The sequence below is a fragment of the Mustela erminea genome, chromosome 10, assembly GCF_009829155.1.
Source record: "Mustela erminea isolate mMusErm1 chromosome 10, mMusErm1.Pri, whole genome shotgun sequence".
Classification (NCBI taxonomy): Eukaryota; Metazoa; Chordata; class Mammalia; order Carnivora; family Mustelidae; genus Mustela; species Mustela erminea.
This window is the reverse complement of record NC_045623.1, coordinates 106,000,032-106,019,792: the sequence shown is the minus strand read 5'-3', so window position 1 is coordinate 106,019,792 and position 19,761 is coordinate 106,000,032. Positions and strand designations below refer to the sequence as shown.

At 58.0% G+C, this 19,761-nt stretch overlaps 1 protein-coding gene across 9 annotated transcripts in view; it reads left to right on the top strand.

The window, feature by feature from the left end:
• The window catches only part of KCNAB2 (potassium voltage-gated channel subfamily A regulatory beta subunit 2), an 82,445-nt gene that overhangs the window by 45,714 nt on the left and 16,970 nt on the right, over nt 1-19,761 (top strand). For 8 of the 9 annotated variants that reach the window (XM_032303803.1, XM_032303802.1, XM_032303804.1 and 5 more), the window contains 3 exons: nt 11,057-11,100; nt 11,941-11,978; nt 18,909-18,988. In XM_032303803.1, the coding sequence (XP_032159694.1) occupies nt 11,057-11,100; nt 11,941-11,978; nt 18,909-18,988 (162 nt within the window). Of the gene's footprint in view, nt 1-5,240; nt 5,468-11,056; nt 11,101-11,940; nt 11,979-18,908; nt 18,989-19,761 lie in introns of those variants that run through there. The other variant, XM_032303808.1, reaches the window with a different exon arrangement.

Genomic DNA, 19,761 nt, shown 5'->3' with positions numbered 1-19,761 from the left:
GTTTCCCCGGTCAGCCTGGCCTCAGGAATCAGGGGCCACGTCTGTGAGCAGTGTGGATCCCTAGGCCTCCACCCCAATATTTGGGGGGAACCCACCCCCAAGAGGCTCTTCTCCTTGGGCAAGGATGGGGACCAGGGTGGTTGGTTCTGTGCTGTCCATCTGGAAAGGCAGGGGTCAGCACAGCCCAATCAAAGCCATACACAGCCCCAGGCAGCACCCCGGGCGGACCCCTGGTCCTTTAATCACCCTTTAATCCGAGGGTCGGAGAGCAGGAGCTCCTCTGCGGGCGGGGACCCCAACACACTGCTCCGCTCCCAGGCTGCTGCCTCTGTGAATGAGGGCGGACCCCACGTCAGCCTTCCGTACTCCATCTCTCTGTACCTCAGTTTCCTCGAGTGTGAGTGGACCATCACGGCATCCACCTGGCGGGGTGCGGTGGGACGCAGCTTGCAGCGGGAGCACAGTTTCCGTGTGAGTCGCTGGCCCAGAGGTGCTCCGGAAGGTGCCAGAAGCGCTTACTCTGGGCCAGCACAGCTGCCCCGTCCCAGGTGCCAACTAAGAACTAAAAGGAGGAAAGTTGTGATTGGCCGCTGGTTGGCCTTTCCCCGCTCTGGGGCCGGTAGCGCTGGACGTGACTGGGGTGTGACATCCTGAAGGGAGCCCCCAGGAGGTCTTCAGCTCTTACCTACCAGACGACACCTCCTCCAGAAGGCCACCAGTCTGCCACCCTTTGCTTAGAAATTCAGGGGCAGGACCTCCTATTCACTCTTCTTTCTTGAGAAGCCCCCAACTCATCAGCATCCACCCCCCTCCCCTGCGACAGGAAGTCACCTTTGGAGGCAAAACATGCTCCATTCAGGCAGCCTTGCTGATGCAGGGGAGGCGCCCCGGCCGCTGCGGGCGCAGCCGCTCATCTTCACTTTTTTTTTTCTTTAGATTTATTTGTCTTATTTTAGAGAGCGAGCAAGCATGAGCGGGAGGGGCAGAGGAAGAGGGAGAGAGAATCTCAAGCAGACTCCATCCTTAGCCTGGAGCCTGATGTGGGGTTCGATCTCATGGACCGTGAGATCAGGACCCGAGCAGAAGCCAGGAGTGGGGCGCTTAACCCACTGAGCCACCCAGGCGCCCCTCGTCTTCCCTCTGGAGTGAAGACTGTAGTCTGAGCTCTTAAAAGTCATTTTTACAACTTCTACTCCCGGCCTCGAGCCTTCCAGGGGCCTTGCTGTGGATGGGAGAGTGCCCGTCGCCTCCCACATGAGCCTGTCCCCATCTCGGAGGAACCGGCCTGGCTGGGCCAAAGCTTTCCTGTCTCTCCTGCCCTCCCGGATGACTGGGCCGGAAGCTTCTCTTCCAAGTTCTCTGTAGCAGCATTCTGCGGACAAAGAGAAGAGCTTTAAATTGGGGTGGGCTTGTCTCTGAGGAGTCGCAGCTGGAACTAGCTGTTTTGTTGTAACAACAGCAGCTACTAGAGAGGCTGAAAACCCAGAAAACTGTTATGTGTCAAAATCCACCAGCCACACTCAATGCTTCTGCTCAAAGCCCATCTCAAGTCGACCAGCGCAGGTCTGGAATTCACCCTCCTCCCCTAAACCGTCCGAAAGAGCGGCCCTTTCGGGATGACTTTTCATCATGGCCAGTTTGGTTCAAGGGATAAAGCTTCCAGCTTTTCCACTCTCGTCTAATTCCTGTGGCCGCCGATGAGTGTGGCAAGTCGTGAACCCTGTTTTAGGCAAGTGAAAAGTTACAGACTCTGGTTAGCCTTTAAACACACCCTGCCCGTCTTCTCCACGTGACAGTTCTCTGCTGAGAACAGCATCTCTTTGGATTTCCCCGGGGAGTTCTGACGTCAATATTCACATCCGTCGTTTCCGTGAGACGTAACAATGGGGTGGAGCGAGCACTAGCGCAGGACCCTGCTCAGTCCCACCAGCGTCTGGGAGGGGTGCTCCTTGCCACCAGGAACCAGCAACTGGTTCCTCGCACCATGGTGTGTCGCTGGGTAGAACGTAGTCGGTGGCATCTGGAGGAGGGAAAGGTTACTGGTGCTTGGGGGACTGGCTTCACCCTGCACATATTATCAGAGCACGAGGAGGACTTCCAAGCCAGAGAAACAGGAAGGGCGCTCTCACGGGCAAGTACGAGAGTATGGCCCAGGGGCTTTTGAAGCAGATGACTTTTTTTTTTTGCAACAGTTTTATTGAGATGTAGTTCATATACCGTACAGATGCTTCAAGTGTACAATTCCATGATTTTAGTATGTTCATAGAGTTGTACGAAAGTCAGCACAATCAATTTTAGAACATTTTAATCTCTCCAAAAGGAAGCCCTACACCCGCATGAGTCATCCCTCCCCAACACCCCACTCAACCTCAAAGCTACTTACTGTCTAAATGGATTTGCCTCTTCTGAACACTTCATGCAAACAGAATCCTATAACATGTCGTCTTCTGTGACAGGCTTGTCTCACTTAGCGTAACATTTTCAAGGTCCGTCCACGTCAGAGCACGTGTTGCTTATTTTTTTCCTTCGTATGGCTAATAACATGCTGTTGTGTAGATGGACCATATTTTGTTTTTCCATCATCATTGGATGGATGTTTTGGTTGTATCACTTCAGGGCTGTGATGAATAATACTGCTCTGGACGTTCGTGTTTGAGATTTTTGTGTAGGCTTATGTTTTCAGTTCTCTGGGCACATACCTAGGAGTGGAATTGCTGGGTTGAACGGTGAAGATGATGTTTGACACATTGTGGCGACTAAGTCTCTGTGAGTCTTACTTAACCTGGAGCTGCTTAAGGCACGCTGTCTGAGGAAGCCCTGGGGAGTAGTAAGATGCCAGATCTGATCGTTTGCCAGAGCACAGAGAAATGAAATATCTAAGGAAGAATGAAGCAGGAGACTTCCACCTCCGCTAGAGCAGGTGCATAGCCCCACTAGAAGCTCTTGATAAAAAAAAACAAGCTTCCCAGACCCAGCCCCACAGTTGCTGAGTCTGTAGGTCAGCATGAGACCTAGGAATCTACAACTGTAGCAAGTCCCCCCCCACCACCCCCCCAGCATCCGGGTCAGACAGCTGAGCGACCTTGCCCTAGACCATTAGCTCATGAGCCCCGGAAGGAGTGGAGGCAGTCTCTGTCCTCTGCAGCCTCTTTGGCAGGCCTGTGGGCTTCCTAAAGGCCAGAGCCCAACTCAGGGAAGGGCTCAGCTGCTGAGTAGGGTCAGCACTACAGGCTGCCCTTCCACCTTCCGGCCCCTACTACTCGAGAGGGGCAGGGAGGTCCGGGCAGGCCTGTGCTTATGTGGGCAGGTAAATGTAGAAGGCAGAGCTGGGCCTCTGGGTCCTGAGGCGCCCCCAGTGGCATCTGAAGGTGGTGTCTGTGACCTGCCAGGGCGCCCTTGGCAAAGGCCCCCAGCTCTGTACCTGGGTCCGGGTATCGTAGTCAGGAGGTGTCTCCTGCTGCTATGGCAGGCCCAGGGAGGTCCGAAGGGGCACAGTTACCGATGAAGACGTGGGGGTAGAGCCGGCCTGTACTGACTCCCACCTCCAAAAATCCTTCACGCTGCGGGATCACGGGAGTCCGCGCCGTTTGTGATCTGACCACGCTCCGTGATCTACGTCAGACACAGAGAACACTGAGGCCTGGAGAGGAAGTCACGTGCCCTGGGCTGCGCAGCTCAGGAGCAGAGAGGCCAGGAGAGGAACAAGATTTCATTCTCAACATCCGTGTCAAAAAGGCAGGGCCAGGGCTGAGAGCAAGTTCGGGCGCCCTCCGTCCTGAACATCTTTGGGTGGATTCTTCTCTGGGTCCTGTCAGAGTAGAGGGTGGACCGCCAGCTGGTGCAGAACGGCCCTGTGGGTCCAAGCTGGGAGAGAGAGCATCTTCTTGGACCATGCCCCTCGTTTCGTCAGCGGAGGCCCAGAGAGGGCAAGCCGCCTGCCTGTGATCACACAGCAAACTCGCTGCAGAACCTGAACAAGACCCCACCACCTGCTCTCTTCCTCTCTCTCTGCCCCTCCCTCGTGGCAAGAAAGAAGCTGAAGAGGAGCTTTGGCCAGGGCTCACCTTGCGGGGCAAGGGCGGCACACTCGGGGTCCGGGCCAAAGCCAGCCCCTCCTGCCACTGGGGGCATCTCCTGGGGGTTTGAAGACACCCCATGAGCTTTGTTCCAGGAGGAGAGCCTTGCCCCCAGCTTTAGCCTGAGCCCATGAGTGTGGACAAGGAGGACGGGGCAGCAGGGGAAGGTGTCTTTCCTCATTCGTTCATTCACGCCTCCGCTCCAGAAGTATTTACCGCGTGGGTGCCGGGAGCTAAGGACAGGAGTGCTAGAACGTCTCTGGTCTCTGGCTCACGACCCCCAGCTTTCTCCCCTCGGGCTGTCTGCGTTACACCCTCTAGACAGAGCGATCTGTTCACCACATTCCGGGTGATTCGGCTTCTGCTTGTGCTGAAACCTAGTGGAAGCCCCACATCGCTGGGTGCGAGCCGCAAGCCGCTAGAGTTGGCCGCGGCCGCCTGTCGCCTGTCTGATGAGTCCCGGCTGTCAGCCTGGAGCAGCCGGAGCCAGCCTCCCGGGGATCAGCCCAGGGCGGACGGCTGTGCATCCCGTGTCATTAATAATGAATCGCTGGATGGCTCCTGCACTTCTCACCGGTCACCTAATTGACTCGGTGGGAGCCCCGACAGCCCGGGGTGCGCAGAGCCAGGAGTTGGGCTCTGGGAAGCCTGGAAAAGCAGCTGCTCCCCAGTCCCCCCCCCCGACCCCACCCTCGGCAGCAGCCTGCTCGGCCCCAGGCTCTCACCCTGTCGGGAGGCGCCCTCCCTTCTCCCTCGGAGGACAGCGATGTCACGCGGAGGTCGGGAGTAACTGGCAGCCCGGCCGGGCCGAACGCCGGAACGCCGGGACGCTGCCGGGCTGGGGGCTCGGACAGCCGGAGCCACGCCAGGGTGAGGGCAGGGGAAGGACCCGCCGAGCCAGAGAAAGACGTGAGGGGAGAGGAAATGGCTCCCCCCTCCCCACCTGGATTGCCGGGTGCCCTCCGATGAGGTCTTTGCTAGCAGGATTCTGGACATTTGATTCCCTTCCCTCGGACACCGCGCCAGGTTTTTCTGTCGTTGCTTTGGGAGATCCTCACCCCTAAAGGAACGCCTCGCAGCTTCCTGGCTTTCTGAGATAAAGTCTTGTCCTGGGAGAAGGAGGGCTTCTGGAGGCCTGGAAGGAGGGGACGCGGCCTGGAGCGGGCGCCCGGCATCGGCATGCAGGTGTCCTTTGTGTGCTCGGAGCACAGCCTCAAGGGCCGGGGCACCGAGGAGCGTCTGAGCCGGCCAGCGGCCAGCAGCCCCAGCCTGGGCTCCCGTGGCCGCTTCCGCGCCGTGGCCATGGTGGCCCGGAGCCTGGGACATCTGTCCACGCAGAGCCTCCCGTGCGCCGGTGACGCCAGCGTGAAACAGCCGGGGATGAAATATCGGTACGGGGCCCCGGGGGGCTTCAGGGGTTCAGGCTGCCCCCCATCACCCGCCTCCGAGAGGGCCAGGAAAATCTGCAAATCCGTGGTCAGATGTGGGCACTTGGCATCCTGAGAGGCCGGGCGAGCTTGGGGGGCTCCTACCGCTGCTTGGACTGGGTGAGAAATGCCGTCAGGGCTCGGGTTAGCCCCAAGTTTCTTTCTTCACTACCGCAGGGTGAGGGGGTTGCAGGGGGACAGGAAGGTGCTTGATGGCTTCTCTTCCTTCTGCCCGTTTGTTTCCTTTGATGGGGCTTGGGGGGTGGGTATTGGTAATAATAACCAAGCCACCCACGGAGGACCCTGGGATGCTTTCTCTTCCTGGGAACCCCCGGCACTGGCCACAGGCCTCCTGCCTCCCTTGCCTTCCCCGGGGCACACAGGACCCCAGAAGATGCCCCGTGGGTGGTCTTTGCAGTAAGGGTATCACGACAGGCATTGGTTTGATACTCAGAGAGCATTGAGTGACCCATGTGATGAAATTAATTTTCCCTGCCAGACCTGAGCTAGACCCCCAGCCCGGGCTCCTCCACGGGCAGGACTATGACTCCGCAGGGCACAGAGCAGCATCGGGACGTCCCTGCTGGTGACTGAGCCCCGGCTGTCCCATGTGCCTCTGCCTGGGCTCTGTCCACCAGCAGGCTCCAGCCTCCCTCGCCGCGGCTTGTATGTGCCGAGGGTGTCAGCGGCAGGGACCGTCCTCCTGCTCCCCGCATGCACCCCTCACCCCACCCCGGGCCTTGCTCAGATGCGTAGCAGGTGCCCCCGGCTGGAAGAGGACAGTCCCAGCTTTGTACAAAAGACCCCTGGGGGCAGGCGCATAGGGCAGCTGTCTTGGGGGGTCTGGCCTTTCTCAGCCCTTCACCCTTTCTAGAAGGATGCTCCTGGGAAATGATGTTCTTAGAGCAAACAGTCCGCGTCAGCTGGACCCAGAGAGTCACACAGGCTCAGAAGGAGTCACGGAAGATTCTAGCTGTATCTGAGGACAGCGTCTGGGTTTCTAGCTGGCGGTGCGGCCAGCTCGGAAAGTATTGAGAGGCTCACTCCGACACCCAGAGGTAGAGCTTATACCTCCCCAAACCAGTGCCCGAAGTCGGACCACACGTGAAAGAACCGTGTGGAGTCCCGGGCAGCGTGGTGGGGAATTTGGGGAAAACTCGGAGTCCTTCTGCCTCTCTGCCCGTACCCCCGCCTTCCTTGGGTCCTCGGGGGTATTTGATTCTCTTGTATGAGCCTCTGGAGGAAAAGCTTGGGTTTGAGGACGCTCCAGAATGGACTTCTCTCGTCTAGAAGCCCTGCTAGCTTGTGTCCTGTGTTAAGTGGGGATCCAAAGCTGAGAGTAAACACTGTATTTCAGGTTAGATACCTGTTACCTGCTGCTATTTTTAAGTCAATCCCGGGATCGTTAACGGAGCTAATGTAAGTGAGGCCGTTTCTAAAAAAACCTGAAGTGCCGCGTAATGGAAAGTCGGGGTATTAACATGATTTCCGGCCGAGGATCCTACGGCCCGTTCAGGAGTAAATCTTGAAGAGCCTGGGTGCTGGAGATAACAGTGCGTGCGTGTGTGTGTCTGTGTGTGTTTGCTCGTGGGCGCGTGTGTGCATGCATTTGCACAAACGTGTGCGTGTGGGTGCACTTGTTTGTGCAAGAGGCCAGGAGGGTGAGACGGACGGTAAGGGGAGACGCTCCTTAGGCTGGGGGTTGCAGCGTGAGGCGCTGGGTTCAGATCCCAGCCTCAGTGCTCCCTAACTGGGGGGCCCCATCTGCCCTTGTGTGTGCCCCGCGAGCTTTGCTCGACAGTGTGGGGGAGGAAGGCGGCTTCATACAGGAAGTGTGGTTTCACGGAGGCTGGAGTGGGAGCCGGAATCCCAACCACGGCGCGCCCATGTGAGTACAGGCTGCCTGCCTTATCATCGGGTGCCCGCCCCACGGGGTGCTCCGTAGTGACCGTCCCGGGGCCACAGCTAGGATGCAGATGGGGGCCGCAGGGGACCTGACTGCTCGTTACCCCCACTCCAACCGCCTCCTTAGGAAGCTGGCCAGCAGGTGCCTCCAGCCACGCCCTTTGGTGTTGAGGGAACTAATGGTGGGTGGCCAGAGTGCCACATTCTCGCTGGGGGGCCCAAGAGGGGCTCACTCGGTGTGGGAAAAGCGCAATGCTAAGTCCTGTGGATAAGGGGAGGGGCCAACATTCCGCCCCAAGGGCCTGGCGCCCATGCGAGGGCTTCTCACCCCCCCAGTTTCCCAGCAAACACCCCCCGAGACCCTGCTGGCCGCTACCATCTGAGCCAGAAGACCTAGAAGCCCGGGCCTGTCGTAGGGAGCCTGGAGACTGGGAGCGGGACGGACCTGTCAACGGGCCACCACGCCCCATTTTAACAGCCGCCCCGCAAACACCCCATCTCCCACACTCGTCCCACCCACTCATTAGGACCTCGTTGCTCTGTCACTGGCTCAACGTGTTGTCCTCCACCACGTGGCTGAATTTAATGGCCTTGGACTCTTTTTAAAGGGTCAGTAATTCTTGGGGTCCGCGGTGCAGTGTCAAGGGGTGAGGGCACCTGGTGGCTGATATCCTGGGCATCGGGGCTGTCCTCCGGCAAAGGTTAAACCCATGAGTCCTCCTTAGCATTTTTTCAGATGGCAGGAGAGACACGAGGCCAATCCGTGGAGGCCAGCATCGCTTGGGTTTAGAGAGTTAGCCAACTGCTTTGTCATTAGGTCGACCGAATTTGGGGAGAAAACTGTAGGAGACGATGTTCGATGTTCAAGTCTTGGGAGTTTCAAGGGGCAGCGTGTCTCCAGCCCCCGTCCAGAAGAGGCGGACTTGGCGGCGCTCCCCACCCCCACAGAGCAGCCGTATTTATAAAGCATTTTGCCTGGAGATACCCTGTCCCTTCTCATTCCTTCTCCCGAGGACTGCCAGCGGATGGCAGAACTAATACCATCATTTTATCGGGGAGACAACTTGAGCGGGGTAATTACAGCATCACGCGCTGCCCTAGTTTTGTTAAATTACTCCCGTGGGCAGTGGGCGGGGAAGCAGCTGGAGAGCTGAATGCCCTGGGTCCTGGCCCATTCTGATGGGCAAGGGGTGCCAGGCGCCCCTTTCAGCTACAGACCCAGGCGAGCTCAGTTCTATGCTCTCATCTGTCTGTTGCTAAAGCCACTCATCACCCCCAATCCCACCCCGAACACTCAGCGCGCGCACGCATCTGGTTCCACACTGGTGAAAGGGACTTTCAGGAGGATGTACCTAAGACGTAGCCTTCCGCAGAGCCTGGCCAGGAAACTCCTTCCCATGGTCACTAGTGGGAGTTTTGTCGAGTCGGGAGCTCAGCCTCCCTTCCAGCACCTGCATTTACGGAGACCAGCGGCCCGAGGCCCTGAGAGCGCCCAGGCATTGCACACAGGGTCCAGTGGTCTTCGTGTCCTGCACATTTCCAGGGAATGGGTCTACAGCCTTTATCGGTTTCTCAAAGGGGCTGTGACCCCGAGCAGTGAGGAACTACTGATCAGAATCTTGGATCCCTTGTTTCTTCCAGGCAGCTTGCAAGCAAGGCTCTGATTTTCAGCCACAGCTACTTTCTAGCTAACGGGGGGGGGGGGGGGGGGGGGGGGGGCGGGGGGGGCGGGGAGCATCACCTGCACTGTTGAGCAGGCCTGGCCCGATGCACGGTCTATAGATGACATGGTGGCGCCTTTCTTCCTTGTATAAAAAAACACAACTTTTTAATTCCGGTTTATGTATAGACAACAAAACAAAAATTAACTTTCTGCTTAGACGCAACATCAATTCAAGTGTGATTCGAAGTTCATCAGAAAAGCTTTAAGTCATGTCTTCGACTGCTCAGCCCTTACATTTTGTGCATGGTGGATTTTAACTCTCTCGTGGCAAATCGGAAACTAAACCAGGAATGTTCTGAGTATGTTCCCACAGGCTTGTAGAGAGGCGATAGCACTGTGCGCGCTTACAACATGATAACGGATTGCCTTCCTTTCCGGCAGCCGCAAACTCAAGTTGCCCTGGGTCGGATCATACGAGCCGTGGGCTGAAAGCACCATCAGATTATTTCGCTGGTTTTTAGGGGAGAAGAACAGGGGAGGCTTCCGTTTTTTTAACTCGGTAGCTTTGCAAAGCTCTTTGATTTGTCTGTTGCTTCTCGCGTGAGGACAAGGCAGGGTCAGCGTCCTGTGTCACCCGGTCACCTGTTACCTCGTGTCACCCTTGTGGCCGGCCCCGGGAGCCTGTTCTGCAGAGGGGTACAGGGGCAGCAGGTGACATCACGCACCCAGCGTTTCAGCTGTGGCTTCAGAGCCTCTGCTCGAGCGGCTGCCCTCCCTGCCAGGTACCAGCAGCTGTTCTGAACTCGCATCGGGAAAATTCCACGGCTCCCTGCAGGAACAGCGGGCTGGCAGCTGGGCCGGTTTCAATGGGAAATTTGAGAAGAGACCTGGGCCTTCTAGAACTATTTTAAATTTGGTGACTCAAACCGTTTACAAGTTTATTACCTCCCCTCCCCACCCCTTGTGACCACCTGTGACATGGGCAGGGTCCTGGGGTCTGGGAAGCAGGAAACCAAGGCTTCGGAGGGTCCGAGGGGGCTGGGTTTCGGTAGAGAAACTGAGGACACAGGGAAACGCTGAAGCCCTCAGGGAAGGAGGCTGGGGTTCACCCTCTGAGTCCGTCACAACTCTCTGACTTTCCACTGCCTGGCTGGGTGTTGCACCCCGGGCTGGTCCCAGGACCGGGATGCTGGCCGCGGAGGTGCCCCGAGGGGAGTGGACTCCCGCCCTGCCCATGGACCTCACCATGTGAGCAGCTCACATCCTGCATCCACCGTAATGGGGAAAGGGGTGCGCCATCGTGGACTTCTGGCCAGTGGACTCCTGGCCAGTGGGCTCCTGGCCCTTTGGCTCCTGGGCAGGTCCAGGGTGCTCTTGTATAAAATGGGAATGTGGGGAAAAGGAAGGCCCCTGACCCACAGAGCAGTGGGAGATGGAGGACGTGATGCTTGAAGACCTTCCGGCCTGTGGCTGCTCCTGCGGGCCCCCAGCCAGCCTGTGCCAGGACAAACAGGCCAGGACAGTCCTCAGCAGAGCATGGCCACCCTCCGTGACCTCCTAAGGACATTAGTGATGCCTGTGGCCCCTTCACGTGGACCCTGGGATCTTCATCCGGCAGGTACCTCCGCAGGCCCGTGACGACCGGGTACCACCAGGCCTCAATCAGCCCATTCCCCTGATTTCTTTCGAGGTGGCTCTCCCGGCCCCACTGTGGTGGGCCACAGCGTGGCCTGGCCATGTGGCCATGCTCTGGCGTGGGTATGGCAGGCGGGGGGACGGACAGTTGGCTCTTTATGCCTAAAGGCCAGTGAGCCACAGGCCTCTCTCCAGAGGACCCCTTGCCTTCAGAGTCTCAAAAGATAGATGGACTGAAGGGGGGGTTCGAGCTGGGGGTTGGGCTTTGGGAACAGCAGAGGGGGCGGGGCTGTGCTTGGCTACAGGTCCTGTCCCTGTCACTGAGAACTCACACCAAGTTTGTTTTCTAGGAACTTGGGCAAGTCGGGCCTGCGGGTCTCCTGCCTGGGGCTCGGTGAGTGTGGGGGCTCCCTTGATCCAGTGCCATCCAGGGAGGCCGGGGCTTTGGGAGGGCTGAAGGGGCCAGCCCTGGGGGCAGGGTTGGGAGCCAGGATTAGGGGGATGGTGAGGCTCAGTTTCCACAGCAACCAGGAGGTTGGGGGGTGCCTCAGGAGAGGGATAGGGGAGGCGAGGGGAGTACCAGGGGGCGTGTGCACGCACAGACCCTGCCTCACACCAGAAAATCAGAGAAGGCCCCTGGCCCCAGGTGTGCCCGGAGAGCATCTTCTCTCCTTGCAAGACTGAGTCCTCATAGAGGGCAGATGGCTTGTGCCCTTTTATCTAGGCTTTCCCCAGATGTGAGCTTTGTTCCCAGAATACACTGTCCCTCCCCCTCTCTGGTACCCACAGTATGCTCCCGACACACCCCTGAACACAGACACACGCACACACACACGCACACACACGTGCCACCCAGCAAGCACAAGGGCGTGGCTGTCAGACTGGCCCGGTTTCAGGGGGGCATCTCTCGGCCTGCTCCCTGGGGCAGGTCACCAGAGTAGGAGCCCATCGGCTTGAGCCCCAACAAGCATTTCAAAGACCTGCAGTCCTTTGCCTGTTCCGGGCACTTCCTGTCCCCCGGTTTGGTGTCCCCAAGAGAGGGAGACTTGCCCTTGCCCTGAAGGCCTAGTGTGCCCACGTGCTGAGGACGGGCTCACTGCAGAGCGAGTGGCATGGTGGCCTGTGGCTGTCCCCCAGGCCCTGCAGCCTGAGGGCGGAGCACCCTGGGTGTGGGGGTAGGATGGCAAGCTCCCTGGAGAGGTTCTCTGACTTGAGCCCATGTGTTTCCTTCCAGGAACATGGGTGACCTTCGGAGGCCAGATCACTGATGAGGTAAGACGGGGCTCCCGTAGGCTGCAGGTCCCAGCAGAGGCTGGCCACGGTGGGCACCTGGTTGAGTCCGCCCCGTGGACCACCGGGCCGGCGCTCACAGTGGCCGCTGCAGCCTCCCTCGTGCCGCCGCTCAAGGGTGCCGTGGCCCTCTGGGTCAGCAGGAAGGGTGAGGGGAGCCACAGCAGCATTAAAAGATGCCAAATCCGGTGCCTGCCCTCCGCAGCTGGGTGCCTTAGGGCGTCTGTGATCCCCAAAAGGCCCAGAATCTCGGGTTCCTCACCTGCATAGCACCCAGTCCCCCACTAGCCAGGGAAGTCCAGGGGCTCCTCTTCTCCCAAGTACACAGCTGCGCGTCTTTCTAAGCTGCTCGGGCAGAATACCCCACGGGATCTGCAACTTCAGCCCGCATCTGCTGGGGTCTTTAGAAAGCAGAGTCTGCGAATACCCAGCCCCCGCCATCCCCCCCCCCCCCGCCCCCGGCCCATTTCCCCTTGCGGTCGTTTCTAGCTGTCGTTCAGCCTGTGCTCGCCAGCCTGGTGCGCTCGCCGGGGCTCCTCTCTGCCCGCTGTGAGCAGGTGCCCCCAGCGTCTGTCGGGGAAGGGCCTGCGCACCCCCAGGCTGGGCGCACTTCTGGGCAGCAGAGTGATTCTCTGGGAAGGGAGGGCAGTGACGTCTGCTCTGAGAGCCCTGGACATGTGCCCGCGGAGCTGTCCTCCCGGCTGCCCTGCTTACTCTCAGGAAGGTTGCATTTAAAAATTAATAAGTGCACTCATCTGAGACCTCGTTTGCTGTGATTGCCCAGTCAAGTTTCCAAAGGAAAAGCTTTGCTTCTGTCAAAATCTACATGTATTTCATTTGCGCTTTTATCCCTTTTTCCTCTCATGACAGCAGCCGGCTGCAGAGCGCCTCGCCCTTGTTTTGAGGCTCTAGCTCTGGACGGTCAGGGGAAAGGAGTCTTTAAGGTTCAGGAAATTGCTTTGCCTTTAGCCACCGGATTGGTGGCAAGCACTTAGCATAGAAGGTCAGAGCCCCAGAGCCCGTGTGGTTCACCCAAAATCACTATGTCTGAATCATCTCTTCCCCTTTTGCTGGGGTGGGGGGTGGTGGTGTGTGACTTCATTTCCAAATGGCATTCGCTACCCCGTGCGTGATGTCCTTGTGAGAAAGATCCAGAGAAGTGACTGGGTGGTAAGCATCCAGCTTAGGCAATTTTTGTCCCCAACGGATGCCTTGCACCCAAAGAGTATTGATGAACGACCCAGCGGCCGCCCTGCTGGCTCCGGCCTCTGCCCCGTCTCCATCACATAGACAGTGACTCGTATGAAGATACTAGAAGTCATTTCTTGATGACACAAAGCTAGGAGGACAGCAGCTACAATACATGACAGATTCGGGGTTCTCAGAGGTCCTGGCAGGTGAAAAGGATTGAGCGAAGGAGCAAGCAGAATTTTCGCATTAAATCCTACAGTTAGTGTCCAAAAAAATCAATACGTCAGGGAGGAGGGGCCCACCTTGCCACAGTTCAGATGAAGAATGGCCACGTCTTTTTCTTTAGCTGGCTGCCTGCCCGGTCCGAGCCAGCGGGGTTGGAACCACAGGGAATCCAGGGCCATCCTGAGCTACAGAGGAACATGTGTGCTGACCTACACTAGGGAGACCACAAGTCCCCCGGGTGTCCCCAGTGGGTGCACCACTGGGAGCACCATGTTCCTTGCTAAGCACGTGTCCAGAGGAAGGTGGGCGGCCTGCTAAGGAACCCAGAAACACAGTCCCAGTTTTAGAGCAAGACACCGCGATGCCAGGGAGACGCAGAAATGAGGACTGGGTAGATTTCATGTGGCAAAGGGTGGGGGTCCCGTGGCAGGACCCTGCAGATGTCCGTGAGCAGCAACCCACAGGCCAGATCTGGCCCCCGGCTGAGTTTTTTTCTTTTATGTTTTTTGTTTTTTACTTTTAATCAAATATATGAGACATAAAATTGGCTATTTTCACCATTTTTGTTGTGGTTAAAATATGCGTGACATTAAATTTACCATATTAATCATTTTTAAGTGTAAAATTTCATGGTATTAAGTACATTCTCTTCGCGGGGCAACCATCACCATGGTCTGCCTCCGAAAGTTTTCATACCGTAAACAGAACTGCAACCGTGAGGGAAGAACTCCCCAGCCCCTGGTAACCTCAACTCTACTCTCTGCCTCTGTGAAGTCCACAACCCGTTTTTTATAAATAAAGTTTTATTGGCAGGCAGCCACGCCCATTCATTTGCATACAGTCTGGGGCCACTTTCCCATTAGAAGTTGCTGCAGAGACTGTCCGGCCTGCAGAGATGAAAGCGTGTTCTCTCGGGTCCTTCACAGAGAAAGTCTGCCGTTGCCTGTCGTCTGTCTGCAAATGTCTGTGGGGCTGTGGCCTTGGGGACAGAGTCCGTGGGGGCCGGACAGAGCAGAGCCAGCCCTCAGAGGAAGCAGATGGTGTTAGCAAACCTCTAATTTTGTAGCCAAGGGTGGGAGCTGGCCTGGTCAGAGTCAGGTTTCCAAGTTCTAGTCCAATGCCCTTTCTGTGACCTCACATGGCAGCTCAAGGAAAAAACTCCTTCTCGGACCATGTGCTCAGAACAGCCCTGGCATCGGAAATCTAACAAGGGTGGTAGTTACAAACTTGACATTTACTGTGACACTCGACCCTGTATCAACCCAGGGAGGCAGGTGCCGTTACCCTATTTGGAGGAATTAGAGCCCCAGAGATGAAGCAGGTGCCTGCGGTCTTACCTGGAGGCTCGTGATCGGGGAATGGCACCCGGCGCCTGCCTCAGAGCCCACGGCCAGCTCCCAGCTCGGGGGCGGGATGATGTCCCCTGGCCCCCAAGTAGGGACGGCAGGGAAGAGGCCCGCATGGCTCCTGAAGTCCCTCCTGCCTTTAGTTTCGGGGACTCTAACTCTGATGTTGGAAAAATCTGGACAGTCTCAATATAAAGGCTCCATCCCGTAAAGCAGGACTCATCCACAGAGCGTAAGTCTCTGGGACTCACGTCTTACAGAATGACATGGGGACAGACCCAGGAGCCAGAGTGGCAAACAGCACCAACACTGGTCTGTATGTGAGAGCCACCGTCTTATAGGGAAAAAGTATATATTCACGTAGGAACATCTGCAAGAGAGGGCACCTGGGCGTTTCAGTCAGATGAGGACCCGACCCTTGATCTGGGCTCCGTCCCAATCTCAGGGTCGAGAGACCGAGCCCCACGTCGGGCTCTGTTCCCAGCCAGGAGTCTGCTTGAGATTCTGTCTCTCCCTCTGCCCCGACTCACGCGCGTGCGTGCGCACACTCTCTCTCCGCGCCCTGCCTCTAGAATTAATAAATAAACCTTTAAAGAAGAGCGTGTGAGAGGAGTGCTGCGAAATCAGAGCAGGACAGGAAAATAAAATCACAGCCTGGAAAATGCTCTCCCTCACTCTTTTCTGGTGTCGCTGGGGTGGTCGTGGGTGTTGCCATCTTCCTGGCTGAGCGACAGGTGAGATGGCGATGGGGATCCTCGACCCCCAACCTGCTGACCTTTCCGGCCTGGCCGGCCTCGCAGCATCGGCCAGTGCAGGCAGCCAGGGACGGTGTCCGCTCGGCTCACACCTGCTCAGCCCCTGCCGAGTGCTGTCCCCCACCCCCCGCTGTCTCTCTGGAGGGGGGGACAGACAGTAAGCACACCTTACCTCCGAGGTAGTGTCCGGTGGCTGCATTAGCAAACGACCGCCGTCTGAGTGGTTTTAGAACGAGAGACATTTATTTTCTCACAGGCCCGGAGGTCCGAAGTCCAGAGTCAGGACCACAGAGCTGAAATCAAGGCGTCAGTAGGGTCGCACTCCCAGGGGAGCCTCTGGGGGAGGAGACTGGCTTCTCTCACGCTCCTCCAGCTTCTGGTGGCCCCCTCGCTCCGGCGTCCACCTCCCTCCTCTGAGGACACCCGTGGTAGCGCTCAGGGACCACCTGATAATCCAGGGTTGTCTCCCACCTCAAGACCCTTCATGGAGGCACATCCACAAAGATCCTTTTTCTACCCAAGAGGCCACTCACAGGCTCCAGGAGCCCTTATTTAATCAAACACAGAGAACACGGGCACAGAGAAAGGAGGCCCGAGGTGCAGACTCCCGTTTATGCAGGACGGTCAGGGCGGGGGAGACAAGAGTGAGCCCGTGATGACTCCGAGAGAGAGCATTCCAGGCCAGAGGAGGAGGCCGCAGGAGGAGCCCCAGGTTGAGAGACGGGGGCAGAGGTGAGGGAGCAGAAGGGGACCTTGGCTTTGATCGTCTGTGACATAGAAGTCACAGTGGAAATTTGACCTGACTTCACTCAAGAGGCCCACTCTGGCTGCTCCGCAGAGGACGGCAGTCCCCCAAGGATGGGGGGGGTCTCCTCGGATTGGAACGTATGCACGAATCCCCTGGAAGGCCAGTTAACATGTGTGTTCTGCTGGGCCAGGCCTGGGGCAGAGCCGGGGACCCGGCTTGGCTGGTGCTGGTCCGCGGACCACCCTTGGCCCCGTGCAGGGTGCCGGGGGTAAGGACAGAAGCAGAGAGAGGGGCTAGCACAGAAACGCCGCCGAGGGCACTCTGGCTCGGACCACTTGGTTGGGGGCGGGAGGGTCGGACTCTGGGTCAGCTTCCGGGAGTTGCTGGCAGGACCGGCCGAAGGTGCCGATGCTGGAGTAGGAGAAAGACGAGTGAGGAGGGTGCCGGGCGCTGGACGGGAGCACAGGACGGGCGAGCACGGCACGCGGCCTCCTCCGCACACCCCAGCCTCCCCGCTGCAACTCCCGCTCCTCCGCCTGCCCCCCCCCACCGACTTCCTGCAGGACAGACCCCTGCCCACCCTCCAGACCCAGCCCCGGAAACGCTCGCACACCCTCCAACATGCAGGAACCCTGAAGGCACCCCGTTCAGTTCAGCAAGTCACCCCATCACAGAAAGACAGATGCTGGAGGACGCCCCCCAGGCCTTCTAGAAGCAGATGGGCGGGCGCCGGGGGCTGGGGCAGGGAAGAGTGGAAAGCTGGTGTCTCGTGGGGACCGAGCTTCTGTTTGGGAAGGTGGGGGCGTTCTGGAGGCCAGCGCGGGTGAGGGTTGCACAACATGCCTGTCCTTCATGCCACAGAAGGGCACACATAAAAATGGCTAAAAGAGTCCATTTTACGTATGCATACCTTACCACACTTTTTAAATTGTATAGAATTTTTTTGAGAAAGAATGAAGCCGATCTCTACGAACTAACATGGGTTGGTTTCCGAGATGTAGTGGAAGTGGGAAGAGCAAAGCTCAAAACACCTGTAGCACGCCGTTCTCCGGTGAGCAAGGCGGGCGCCGGGGGAGAGAGGCAGGATCTGAACTGTGAGGTTAAAGCCGTGGTGCTGAGTCACCTCTGCTCAGAGCCCTCGCCAGGAGGCAGTGGGCACCCCTACGTCCTCTATAGACCCTGGCTAGGGCCCCAGCATGGGGCGCTCTCCCGGCACAGGTCGGGGGCTCGGTGGGACACATCCCTAAAAAGTTAGGTTGAAGACAGAGATGACCCGGCGAAGGAAGCTGGTGTGCCTGGAGGTTTGGAGGGGAGGAAAGGGACCCCAGGATGCAGAGAGATGCAGGGGAAGGGGGGAGCCGGCTCCCTGGAGGGTCATGGTTGCACCTGATACATGATTACCCTTGAGCTCCACTGGAGCCAACCAGCCCTGTGGATCCAGAAAATTCCTCCACCAATGGCCTTTCTTCTGCCCTGGGCTCTCTGACTCAAATGACAGCCGCTAACTAATGAGGGTGCACCCTAGCCTGCTCGGTATCAGAAATCTTTGGGGTTCATTGCCAGCATTTGAAAAATCGGGAGATTTTTACCACCCCAAATACCCTGGTCTCTAGCTTCTCTTGAAAAATCACAAGATGTAGGCACGGTGAGCCGCCTTCCCAGGGGCTGCAAATGAGCATCAGTGTCCCCCACCCCAGTGTCCCCACAGGCCAGCAGCCTCACTGTCCATACCTGCCTGGCCCAGGGGGCTTCTGAGTTTGGGATGGAGAGAACTTCCATGACGCCGAACAGGGCTGGTTTTTCGTCCCACCATTTCTGAGGGCTGTTAAGTGTGACTCACCCGACCCCGGGTAGCTGGGGAGGGAGGCTTGGCACTCTGAACTGAGCTTTGGGAAGCGGTGGGGGGAGTTTGCATCCGTGACTCTCTCAAGAGGACAAGCAGAGATCTCTGCCGCATCCTGGAGGGGCTGTTTGTGGCGGGGGGCGCTTGCCCACCCCCCGCCCCCAGCAGCTCGAGCCTCACCCCCACTACCAAGGCGTCATGGCTGGTGGGGCACAATCGCATCCGGGGAACCAGCTAACTCTGGTGGCAGGCGCGTGCCCCTCGGGCATCGGGCGTCAGCCCCTGCCCGCCTGGCTGGAGATGCAGCCAGCCAAGGCTGGAGATGCTCGCTGAGCACGGCAGTTTCTCCATCTGCAAACAATAATCTTTTCGTCCTGGTATGGCTGCTGGGAAGGAATTGGGGGGCGGGGGTGCAGCAAACAGCCAGAGGACACACTCCAGCCATAGCTTTAAGAAAGAATTCGTTCTGCCAGGATCCATTGCACCTCTTTTGGGGGCTGTGTTCAACCCAGTATAGGGGCTAAGCTTTGTGGTGACCCAAGAGATGGGGTCCCTGTTCGCAGGAAACTCACAGCCCCAGGGCTGTTCCTTCATTCATTTTGTCTTCTTTCCTCCCTGTGGGTCCGCTCCTGAGGGCTGCCTCCGTGCCTGTCCCATGGCAGGAGAGGATGAGGGGAGCCCCGGAGGGCACGGCCTGCACACACAGGAGGCACCCCAGGCCACGAGATTATGCCCTGGAGCTCCCCCCACCCCCGGCCTGGCGGGCATGTGCTGCCCACAGCGGCTCTGGTTTTCCCGTTTCAGATGGCAGAGCAGCTAATGACCTTGGCCTATGACAACGGCATCAACCTCTTCGATACCGCAGAAGTCTACGCAGCTGGCAAGTACGTGTCTTTTCTCGTGGGGACGATGTGGTGCGGGCCACAGCTTCCCTGGGAAGAGCCAGTGCTTTGGTCCTTGGTCCCAAGCACCCACAAACGTCCCTCACACTCTGCCTGCTTTTTTAAACTCAGAATGGTCTTAGAAGGTGTTGTTTTCCTGGGGCCAAAATTACAGGACGCTTGGACACTGGCCACTCGCTAAACTCCCCATGTGTCCAAGCCCTGAGATGACCACAGTCCCTCTGGTGCCTCAGATGCCAGGCTGGGCACGAGCCAGACCAGGCTGCCGTCCCAGGCTCTCCTGCAGCCAGCCCCGCGAGTCTGACATACTCATGTGCTAATGGTACCGTGAGGCCTCTCGAGCTGCGGAGAGCAGAGTCTGGCCAGCCCAGCCCTGCAGGAAGCACTCCCACCTTGGCAGTGAACTTCCCTCCTCAATTATGTAAAAGCCCTCTTCAGCCAAGGCTGCTGGCTCCAATGTTAAAGACTAGCGGTAATCAAATCATCCACTCTCCTGCATCGGGTTTCCAAAAGTCAGCTTTTGTTTGTGAAGTCATTTGTTGGCTCTCTGTTCACTCTCCCTCCGGCCCCTCCTGCCTGGGCCGAGCCAAGTTCCCATCAGCCAGCTTGGCTGCAGCCCGGCTGGCTGTGCTCGGTGGCCCCGGGGCTAGCACCTGCCTCGAAGGCTCTGGGTCATTACCTGCAGCCTGCAATGGGCCCAGAGCCCTGAGAATGGGAAGCCAGCTGGACCTTCTCTCCAGTCCCAACCCAGGGTC